This window comes from Epinephelus moara, chromosome 8 (genome assembly GCF_006386435.1).
Source record: "Epinephelus moara isolate mb chromosome 8, YSFRI_EMoa_1.0, whole genome shotgun sequence".
NCBI classification, from domain to species: domain Eukaryota; kingdom Metazoa; phylum Chordata; class Actinopteri; order Perciformes; family Serranidae; genus Epinephelus; species Epinephelus moara.
The window spans coordinates 23,499,608-23,511,039 of record NC_065513.1 but is presented as its reverse complement, the minus strand read 5'-3'; the positions used below and the strand labels follow the sequence as shown (position 1 = coordinate 23,511,039).

At 39.5% G+C, this 11,432-nt stretch overlaps 2 protein-coding genes across 3 annotated transcripts; one reads left to right on the top strand and one right to left on the bottom strand.

The window, feature by feature from the left end:
- The first annotated feature begins 363 nt into the window (after nucleotides 1-363).
- idua (alpha-L-iduronidase) lies at nucleotides 364-8,058 on the top strand. Its single transcript, XM_050051179.1, has 14 exons — nucleotides 364-733; nucleotides 1,119-1,259; nucleotides 1,439-1,521; nucleotides 1,937-2,044; nucleotides 2,466-2,561; nucleotides 2,958-3,160; nucleotides 3,410-3,589; nucleotides 4,211-4,427; nucleotides 4,646-4,855; nucleotides 4,988-5,109; nucleotides 5,820-5,945; nucleotides 6,327-6,403; nucleotides 6,633-6,733; nucleotides 6,851-8,058. The coding sequence occupies exons 1-14, from the start codon at nucleotides 597-599 to the stop codon at nucleotides 6,949-6,951; spliced, it is 1,902 nt and encodes a 633-aa protein (XP_049907136.1). The 5' UTR covers nucleotides 364-596; the 3' UTR covers nucleotides 6,952-8,058.
- A 42-nt stretch (nucleotides 8,059-8,100) lies between these two features.
- LOC126394407 (purpurin-like) lies at nucleotides 8,101-10,223 on the bottom strand. Of its 2 annotated transcripts, XM_050051212.1 has the most exons (6): nucleotides 10,127-10,223; nucleotides 9,882-9,996; nucleotides 9,374-9,510; nucleotides 9,151-9,263; nucleotides 8,843-9,055; nucleotides 8,101-8,429 (listed from the first exon to the last, which is right to left on the bottom strand). In XM_050051212.1, the coding sequence occupies exons 2-6, from the start codon at nucleotides 9,993-9,995 to the stop codon at nucleotides 8,419-8,421; spliced, it is 588 nt and encodes a 195-aa protein (XP_049907169.1). In that variant the 5' UTR covers nucleotide 9,996; nucleotides 10,127-10,223; the 3' UTR covers nucleotides 8,101-8,418. The 2 variants fall into 2 exon arrangements, with proteins under 2 accessions (XP_049907169.1, XP_049907168.1); XM_050051211.1 differs by lacking the exon at nucleotides 10,127-10,223 and having other exon boundaries at nucleotides 9,882-10,019.
- Nucleotides 10,224-11,432: the final 1,209 nt, after the last annotated feature.

Sequence of the window (11,432 nt, the reverse complement as noted above, 5' to 3'; positions counted from 1 at the left end):
GGATGTAGTATAGGCATTAGTGCTACTTTAAACAGCGACGTTTAAACAGTTTTTACTACACAGTGAGTTACTCTTACCTTACTGATAATTTTCAGGTTTTGTGGGGTGATGGTTGTGCCAAAAATAGTTAACTTTTACCTTAGAAATCCAGTTGGATGTTCCCTGATACTAAATTAACGTTTTTATTACTCAAGTTATTAAACTTGACACTAATGTCTCTAATTCTAATTTAGTATTTTTCTTAACTTACATGGCAATAAATAAACACGTTTTTGTAATTCGAAGATACTTTCAAGTTGCTGTATTTATAAAACAATCTCCACTTCCCTAAAAGACTACAACAACAAGGTCGCATGCATTAAACGTCATCATGCTCAGCTGACTGACTGCAGCTCGCGACAGGAGAGGAAATGCGTTTATTTTGTTGTGTTTTAGTCTTTCTACAGTGAATTGTGTCAAGTGACTGTTTCTCATTTATTCACATACAATATGTACGGCATGTTAAAGTGACCTCGTTACTGACTACTGACTTCACATCATTTTAACAGCCATTTACACTAGCGCGGCATACTGAGTTGCCATGCTCGGTCGCAGACATGCATTGGAAAACTTTTTCTGTCTTTGCGTTACTTCTCAACATCACCGGGACTTCACCGACTTCATATGTCATCACAGTCGATGTTGGGAAACCAGTAGGATATCTTAAACACTTTTGGAGAAGCACTGGTTTCTGGTAGGTCAAATGTAAATTGTTTTACTCACAATAAATGTTATGCTAATATATGCAGGTGTACAGGAAGCAATGAAAGAGTTGACATTTTGTTGAAATTGAGATATAAATGTGAGTTCATTTTCATGCCGAATCTGCCAGAAGTCCTCTGCAATTAAAAATAGGTATTAAATTGTGTCGCATCATGTAAGCATCTTTAGTAAAGCTAAGACATATTTAAAATATTAGTTTTTTTATATGGCCATTGGCATAGTTTTCTCAATAGACAACTATTAACATGTCTCAGTCCAAAGTCTGATTGGGCTACACTTTCCTATTTATTCTATAAACAAGCTGGTGTGTACTGGTGCATCACAAGGTTTAAAAGGAGGCTCCTCTATGTGCTTAGTCCCCCGCTCCCTCACACTCAGGCCCACCAGTTTGACCTGAGCACTGACCAGCAGCTGAACCTGGCCTATGTGGGCTCAGTCCCCCATGGAGGGATCCAGCAGGTCAGGATTCACTGGATGTTGGAGCTGGTGACTGCACAGTGAGTGAACTACCAAGTGGAGACTTCTCCAGCCACGCTTGCATGCAAACATGTCACATAGTATTATTTTGGATATGTCTAGTCTGACAGTCATATATTATCAGTTACTGGTTTTGCAAGTGTTCATAATGATAAATGACTGTTGTCTGGTGTTGTTGTTGTTGTTGTTGTTGTTGTAGAGATATTGGAGGACAACCCCATTACAACTTCACTAAACTGGACCAGCTGATAGAACTGTTGTGGATTAATGGACTCAGACCAGGTACTGTACCATGACTCCAGCTGGAAAATGTCACATCATGTTTGTGATGCATATTTAAAGTTCTTCTTTGCAAATAAATCACACTAATTTCCATGTTTTTGCCTGGTTGTCACATTGCTGATATTGGATGACTTGTTAATTGTTCAGTGGCTGCTCTTTAATTGTTTCTTAGATAATTGTAATATGGTTAAGTGAGTATTATTGAGACACTGTTGTCCCAAATGCTTTCATTAAGATTCCAAAGCAGAGCTATTTCAATAGCCTTTTCCAAACTACGCTTAAAGCACAAGGGTAAGAAAAGGTAAAAAGAAAAAAAAACTACAAGTCAAGTTTGATTTTGCTGGCGTCTCTTGCACTTGTGACATGATGCTGTAATATCTGAACTGTAATTGATTCCTGCACATCTGCTTTTCAGGTTTTGAACTGATGGGCAGTGTCTCTAACTACTTCACTGACTTTGAGGACAAATCACAAGTGGTCAAGTGGAGAAATCTGATTTATCTCCTCGCCAAGAGGTACATCGGTGAGTGCCATTGTTTTGTCAGTCATAGTCAATAAAATCTGAATCTGAAAAAGTGTTAAGCATTGTTAAAAGTGCTGAAATGAGTATTTAAAACCACACTTTTCCAGATTGTACAGCTGCTTTAGTGGGGCTTGCTCTGAAAAATTAAGGTAATACATATATATTGTGTTTCACAGTTAAATCACACACATTTTTGGAACATTTTAGCTTGTTTTTTACATAAGTAGTAGTACATAAGTTATTCCCATCAGTACCATTTAGGAAGTGTAATGTCCCCACAGAAGCATCCATAAAATGTATGTGTAAATGTTTTTAGTGTAATTCAACATAACCTATAACCACCTTTAAAGCTTAACCTCCACTTTACGATCCTGCTCGCTCGTACATAATGTGATTTCTGCTGTGTTTTGTTTAATTACAGACAAATATGGCCTGGGTAGTGTCTCTCAGTGGAACTTTGAGACATGGAATGAACCCAACAACCATGACTTTGATAATGTCACCGTGTCAATCCAAGGTAAACCGTAATGCATCCTACATCATATTTTAATGTCATATTAGTTATTTTTAAAGTGGAAATTGTAGCCATTGGTACAAGGACATGCAAATTTGCTCCAATCAATTTTGTTCTCACTTTCCCTCATAGATATAATGGTACTTACTTACATAAATATGCTTGTCTTACTATAACCTATTCAAAATATGTGTCGTTTGATAAATGCTTATTTGAAACTTTGTACATCCACACTGACAATAAATAAAAATGTGTTGTCAATTAATCGGTATTGTCTACCTGCATCATGCTATATATTTTCTGTACCTTAACTGACAGATCCTCATTAGTGTATTAAGATAGTAAGAGTTGTTTGGGGTTTGATCGAGAGTTCTTTCAGTACGACAATTTTTTCTTCAGGGTTTTTAAACTACTATGATGCCTGTTCGGAGGGTCTGCGTGCTGCCAGCAGTTACCTGAGGTTTGGGGGCCCAGGAGACTCCTGTCATTCCCCCCCACACTCACCATACTGCTGGGCCATGCTGCAGCACTGCTACAACGGCACCAACTACTTCACTGGAGAGACAGGGGTCAGGATCGATTACATCGCCCTGCACAAGAAGGTGGGCTTTTCTCAACTCAAAGAATATCTCAAACAAATATAATATAAAATTGTCACATTCATTGTTTAGACACAGTTTAGTTGATATAGTCATTTCTGGGAACAAACTTAAGGATAGTGGTGTTATTTAAATTTTGCCTGAGTTATCTCAAACTATAATTGTTAGTGGCTCCATTAGCTTTATTAACTATAAAACGGATGCAATGAGAATTACTTTAGTTGAAGCTTACTTTCTGTCTCTGTCCTTCAGGGAGGAGGCTACTCCTTACCCATCTTGCAGCAGGAGATCCAGACGGTGCAGGAGATCCAGGAGCGTTTCCCTCGGTTCCGCAGCCTCCCTGTTTACAACGATGAGGCTGACCCACTGGTGGGCTGGTCTAGGCCTCAGGAGTGGAGAGCTGATGTGACCTATGCTGCGATGGTGGTGAAGGTTAGGTGAAGGGATGAAGGAGAGCAACATGAAATAGAGAGGAAAAATTGTATTTGAACACTTGATGGTAAAGATCAGCATTTGTATTTAAAGGTCCAGTGTGTGTATGTGGATTTAGGGGCAGAAATGGTATGTAATATTCGTAGGTATGTTTTCATTAGTTTTAAGAATTACCTGAAAATAAGAGGTGTTGTATTTTCAGTACCTTAGAATGAGACATGTGGCGTGGGTCCTCTTCCATTGAGTCCGCCATGTTTCTACATTAGCTCAGAACAGACAAACCAAACAGTGGCTCCGGATAGGGCTACTCGTGTTTGGCATTCACTATAGTTCTCCTACACACTTGGTACATGGGAGAAGTTTCAGTTCTGCAATTTCACTGCCCGATGCCACTAAATCTTACACGCAGGTCTTTAAGTCTAGTATGAGTGTAGAGCAAATAATGTACTTATTCCTGAAGATGGTGAATCACACAATTTGTTTGTTTCTCATTCACAGAGCACCTAACCTAATACATGCTTGTCACTGTAGCCACTGGTTGGACGGGGAACTGCACACCAAACCCAGACAGGCTTAGCTCTGCCACTTACTTTACACCAATCCTCTGTCTGGCTCCTACAGGTAATAAACCAGCACCAGGATCTGCTGCTGGCAGACCCAAACAGCACCATCAACTACACCCTGCTCAGCAATGACAATGCCTTCCTCAGCTACCACCCCCACCCCTTCACCCAGCGCACACTGACTGCCCGCTTCCAGGTCAACAACACCCAGCCGCCTCACGTCCAGCTGATCAGGAAGCCTGTCCTCACTGTCATGGGCCTGCTGGCTCTGCTAGGTGACAATCTCTTTACTCTAGAACAGGTGACCCTGTAGGCTTTTATCTGTTCCTCAGAGGAAATGTCTGATTGAGTTATGTGGATTTAAATAACGTGTGTTTTCTGAAGCAGACCCTTGCACAAGCAAAGCTCATGTCTGCAGGATATTGCTGTCTCATCTGTCTGAATCCTATTTTAAATGCCCTGCTGCCTCTCCTGCATGTGATTGTACTTTAAGGAGAGACCCAGGTCTTGGCTCAGGTTCTGAGCTCAGCAGGAGCCAACAAGAGCACTATAGGAGTTCTCGCCAGCAGTCATAAGCCTACAATACCAGGCGGCTCAGACAGCTGGCAGGCAGCAGTGCTGCTCTACAACAGTGACGACAACAGCACCTCCACAAACACTGATGATGTCACCATCTCACTGAAGGGACTGTCTGCACAAAAGGGTGGGTTCAACACAATATTGTTGGGTGTACTATTATTCTAGATTAATAGGTAATGATATTTCAAGTATAATATGACCCGGGCCAACATTGGCTTAATTCCGTCCTGCCTGTTATGTGCTGTCTGCTATCCAGGTCTTGTGTATGTCACATATTACATTGACAACAATGTAACCAACCCGTACCAGCTGTGGCAGAGCATGGGCCGCCCTGACTACCCCTCAACAGAACAGTTCAGACGCCTCAGGACCGTGCAGGTAAACAACATTGTTTTAGTTTTTTTGCAATACACAATGTGATTTCTTTTTCAATAGTTGTGCATAGTAAATTCACAGTATGTGAAGAGAAGCTTTTTCCAAATCACTTCCATATAGCTATAACTTTATTTTATTTTTTAAAGTCATCTGTAATCTGTCTTTTTAGTTTACTATAAACGATTTTTAGGTTGTTGTTGTTGTTGTTGTTTGTTTTCATTCTAAATTAATCAGTCTGCTCAGAATTACTGTAATTGGTTTATTGTCAGTGGGGCTTAATTCAAAACCTGTAATTAAATTAAATCAGCCTAGACTGTGTTCTTTGTCAGATGAACCATAGTGTTCCTCCTCAAGATCAGTTATGAAAAAGCCAACTTTCCCACTAAGTGACTATTGTGTGGTAAATAATGTTTGCGACCAGTATACAGTAATATTATGATGACAATATATCTGTTAAGTGTCGGTGTTGTTTGGTAGATGGCGTGCCTGATCTCTCAGATTTTCTAGTATGCAATATGAGACCGTGTACATGTTACTTGCACACTGTTGTGAGGCCAGGTGTATTCATGGATGAAAATCCTTTTCAGCGCAGCTTTAATTAATATGTTGAATTCCATCTGCTGACATTAAGGCAGAGCTGATTTGTTCGATCAGTTTGGGCTTTTCATCTCCATAAAGTGCTGTGACCCACTGATGATGTGTCATTGTGTCAGGACCCTCATGTTGATGGACCCTGGGAAGTCCCTGCTGGGGACACTCTGACTCTGAAAGCTGAACTGTCCCTGCCCTCTGTCCTCCTCATACATGTTTGTGCCCGACCCAAAGCAGTGCCAGGCCAGGTCAGTACCAACACTGAACACACAACAGCAACATTAAGTCAAGGTATCTTTAATTGTTCTCCTTGTTTGCATGAACCTCACAGTCCACCTCTCTCATAAATGTTATTTATCTGTAACAGTTTAAAAGTAGACTCCTACTTTGTGCATTTATTCAAGTAAGGCAGATTTTCTCTAGGCACTGAAACTTTGCAAAGACAGAAAGGGGTTTATGATTTAAGTATGAAGACAGTGTGTCCTGAATGTAACTCAAAGCCTGTGCTGTGATGGAAGCTTCATAGATGTAAGTGGTACACAGCCAACAAATACTTTTATGGAACTGAGCTGCATAATTTTAAAGATATTATTATTATTATTAACTCTCAATATCTGACTTGTGGTTAGGTGAATGGATTACGCTTTATCAGGATCACCAAAGGCCAAGTTCTGATTGCCTGGTCAGACCACTGTATCGACTGCAAGTAGGTCCACGTTTTTTGTTTGTTTGTTTTTTGATTTGTCACAGCAAGAAAATACAAAAGAAGTGAAAGTGGGTTCAGATTTATTCACTTATCTAGAACTCCTATATATTAGGTGCAGCAGTTCAGTAGACTCTAAATAACTATGCTGAGATGAGGTGAATATTTAATATGCATAGACCAAGAACAAGACAGCAGTCATTCATGCACTTAAACTTCTTTGCATTTGCAGATGCATTAAGACATTTGAAGTGGAGTTCTCCACAGAGCAGAAGGAATTCAGCAGAATCAATACTCAAGATACCATTTTTACTTCTCATGTTTATTCACCTGGTAAGAGGCAATGGCACTGAGCATCAAAACTGAATTTTATTCACCTTTTAAACCATATTTTAGCATACTGAAATCCAGCCATAGAAATAATACCATATGCCATGTTGTGCTCTGCAGTGGACCAGGAGGTTGGCGGTCTGTACAGAGTCCGAGCTGTGGACTACTGGGGAAGGCCCGGCCAGTTCTCGCTGCCAGAGAGGTACTCAGAGGAGATGTAGACCAAAGTCAAGTCTGGTACCATTTATATTATGTTTCTAAACAGTTTTGTACGATGTAAATACATTTTATAGACATCAGTATGTTGATTATATATGTTATACAGTATGGGTCGTTTCTGATATGCCCCAATGAAATTATAAGCATACATTTATTTTTCATACTCCTGCTGTAATACAGGCATCACATGTATTGGCAGTGTATAGTAGTGGTTTCAAGTTCAAAGACTTTGAGAATGTTAGATAAAAGTGACTGAATACAGTAATCTGCAAACATTACAAGATCAAATACATTCACTTGTAAAGCAGCTGTAGATTTATTGGCTTATGGTGATAGATAAAGGGATTGAACACATCCTTTCTTGGTGGAAACATGTTTAAGTCAGTCAAAACAAACAACATGTCACTTGTTCTTTCAATACTGTCTGACTTTTCTACACTGTCTTGGGCACTCAGCCAAGATTCCACTGGTTTCTGCTGAAGACACAAGACAGGTCAATAATATGTAGTTTCAATTTAAAAAAAAAAAAAAATTACCTAAAAAGCTGGGCACTGTGATTTGTTGGGGACTGTTTTCAGCAGTGGATTAATACACAGTTGCTTAATGAATGTTGGACAACAAAAAATTATATATCAAGATATATCAGGCTTTGGATACGCAGGCAACACTTGTTCTTTGGGTCAATTCATTGTCCATTTTGGTCTTTTTATTGGATTTGTTGACAATAAGAATATATTGAATATTACTGGATTTATCCTTGTAATGTATTTACACATGAATAGGTCATACATCCTTAAGGACAACTTGTTAAACGCAGTGTTAAAATAAGATTTTAGTATTAATGCTTGTTTTGCATTATTGAAATGAAATACAAAATGTCACTGAGCAATGAGATTAATAATTAACTGATCACACTGTTATCAGAAACTGTTACAGCCAGACAAACAAATATAATGGATACTTGAGTCATTTTTTGTTATCTGTTTTTTAATTTGTTTTTTTTTTGTTTTTTTGTTTTTTTTACCAATGTCGCAGATCTTTATATTGTTGTGTTTTATATGTTTGTGCTCTGGATAATTAAAAGTTGAATCAAAAAAAACAAGAACAGAGTTTCTTTACAAAATTTATTGTCACCATTACAGAATGATTACACAGTGCAGATGGTACCCATCAGTGTGACAATACTGTGTGGTTGGGGATTTCATCACATTCACTCAACCGCTACTTTTCAGTGGTTTGGATTTGGAAATATAGTTTCACCTTGGAAGCATTAATTAAATTTTTCATGGGGCGTTGAAGTGGATTTATCTGCAAATTCTCTCACTTGACATTGAAACATGGTCAATCATAAGCATAGCATGATTATTCTCATATTTGCGTCTTTGAGAAGAGCTTTGGCTTCAGTTTAGGCAGGACAATGATCAATCCAGGATAACAAAGGGCTTGACAAACTCCAGCTAATGAACAGTCTAGCAGGCTCCTGTTAAGAATACAGACAGAAGAGGAACATGTGTTAGATGAGTTTCAATGTAACACACAGTTTAAAATAATTAATGTATTAATACTATTCAACAAAGTGAGCTTTTTAGAAGCTTTAGTGATTCAGAGCAGCACTTGGCAATTTGATAAGTGATTTATGTAGCTTAGACACGTTTCTGTGTTTCTGAACTTAAATCTTAAAGTCCTTTGGAAATAAATTGCTGTAAAGGGCTGTAGTCCGATAAATCCAAGTGTAGCATAGAGACTTCTTTTATCTCTTGATATTAAAAATGTGTCCTTTTAGGACTTTTTTGCATCAGAGTATCAACTAAACACTTTCAAAGCGAGTCAAGGTACAAGATCTCTGTTTGTCTGACTGTCAGTGCAGCTGAATGTGGCAGACTGAGTACTTACCAGACTGCAGCACAGGCTGGAACTCTCCGGCCATGCAGATTTCCTCCTGCTTTTGGCGGACGACTCTCTGGATGGCAGGGGGGAGGCCACGTGGGTTGCGGGAGAAGACCAGGGAGTATCCATCCTCGCAGCTTCCATCCTCCTTCAGAGTGCGGCAGGCATAGGTGATGGCATAGTTGTCATAGTCTGTGTCAATGACCCAGTAGTTGTCACCTGGAAGAGCAGAGAGCAAGAAGTAAATTTCAACTGCGTGAGAGAGAGAGAGAGAGAGGCTGAGAGAATCTGTGTGTACAGTTGAGGAAGCTTACCGCCGCTCGACAGGTAGCTGGCCAGGCCCTGGTAGTTCATGAACATCTTGCCAGGGGTGCCGGGGTCAGGCACGGAGTACTGAGCAGCCATGTCAGCACAGACAACCCAAAACCTGGATGTCACATAGAGAAAGAAATGACACATTTGCAAGTAGGAACAGAAACTTTTTGTTTAAACATAAAATCATATTCAGACTGTGACTGAAAAATGACAAATACCCACCCAAAGAGAGTCACTCTGCCCCTGGAGGAGGCAATCATAGCACCATCATCTCCAACTGTGTACTCAGCAGAGATGTTGTCTTGCAGGAACAAACCCTCGGGGTCTTTCTTCTGCAGGGCATACCACTTTCCTTCATACTGTCAGGAAGAAAATCAGAAAGATGAATACAGAAATTCTTTTAATAGGCATTTCATCAGTAAAATATAGCTATACATATAAACCATATGGAGCCAAATTTGGGTCTTTTGCATGTGTACTACAATCAGGGATCTTAGAGGATCAACAAATTCCCTGATTGTAGCACAGTATGCAATACTATATTTCACTGAACACTGATGATGTCCTGGTTTACTTTGAGGATGTCCATCATTTTATTCCTTTTCAATCTGTTTTCCTACTCATTCATCTGTGGGAGACAGCTAGCTGTCCTGAACCTACATAGTAGTATTACTGTGAAGTGACTTGCACTGTAACTAAATTGAATACACAGACATATTTCTACACTCACTCTCTTGGGGTCAAAGTCCTCTTTGACTGTGAAACTGTCAACCACACAGGAGGCCAGGCCCTGCTCCACACAGGCCAGGAACAACATCACCAGGGCAAAGATTTGGAAGTCCATTCTAAGCAAAACAAAGTCAAGCATGTTAATTGTATCAAATGTGTCATTTAAAGGAAAAAAAGTCACTCTTACTACTCTACATTTAGTTTACAAAAAGACCAGTTAGTTACCACAAAGCAGCATCTTATTACCTGAGGCGTAGAATGAAGCTGCAGGAAGTTTTCAGTGAAGAGCTGCTGCCGTGTCTGAGCTGTGGTGAGAAGACGCCGTGTGAGCCCTTTTATATCTGATGCACAGACAGGCTCACTGATTATTTTCACTTCTTGAACCTAAATACAGAGTTTAAATCTACCGCTAATCCAGTTAACAAAATCCCCCGCTGTAAGCTGATGAACCATTGCATTCAGCAGTGTGTGGGCTTTATGTAATTGTTTGCAGGGCTTTATAACAGGATACATAACGGCACTTGGCCTGAGCCTCGAGTCACACGCCCAGGCCAAATGTGTTTACATGAGCAGACAAGTGTATTTTAGGCATGAAGATCTCCAGTGAGACCAAGTGCAAATATGAGAGTTGTTGAGTCACACCTGCTGAGAAGGTAATGTGATACGTTGTAAATGAATGAGATGATTTTATTCAGATTTTGGGGATTGTTTTTTTGTACTTTAAGTATGCAAAAAAACAACCATCTTTCTTCTCCTTTTTTGGGTTGTTTGTGTGTGTGTTTCCATCTTCAGATAAAGTGTTTCCAAATCTCTATACTGGGATTTTATCCCCAGGAACAAACCATAAAGTTCATGACAGGCCAGTAAAGTTTTTCCAGTTCTGTTTTTATACTTCTCCACATTCACAACTGGCCTTGACCTTATTCACTTCAGATTTCCCAGCATTGCCTGGCTATGTTTAACTGGACACTGATCATAGGTGCTCTTAAATAATAAGGTTTTCTTGGTCATCACTGTAGACAACATTTTTATTTAAAACATAAAAAGATCTACAAAGTTTAAGAATAAAGATGTGGAAAGGAAGAAACAGGAGCATTTTTACATTTACAGGCCCCACAAATGAAGAACCGTAGCATTTACGTTATAAAACAGTCTAGTGAATAACACTGAGTAATGACGCTCCATCAGGTTATGTCAGCAGAGGCTCAGGTGTTCCCGTCTGTTGTCGATTGCTCGGTTAAGTAATGTGCATGGTACTCCTGTGCGTAAATGCTGCCAGAGCTTCAGCCTGTAATCTGGGGTACAATGTGTTGTGTAGGAAACAGCTGAGGTGTGTTACAGGAAGTTTACACCAGTTATGTGCCTGTGAATGTGCATACAGACGCCAAAGTGTAAAGATGTCCCACTTAAAGACAAAGTGACGTTTTTTTGTTTGTTTTTTGTTGCTTTTTTTTTTTTGCATTTGTAAACATAATTTGTGTTTTTGCTCACAATGTCACCAGTATTTTTCCATCATTTCTGTTTTGTAGAATTTTTATTTTAATTCCTGTTT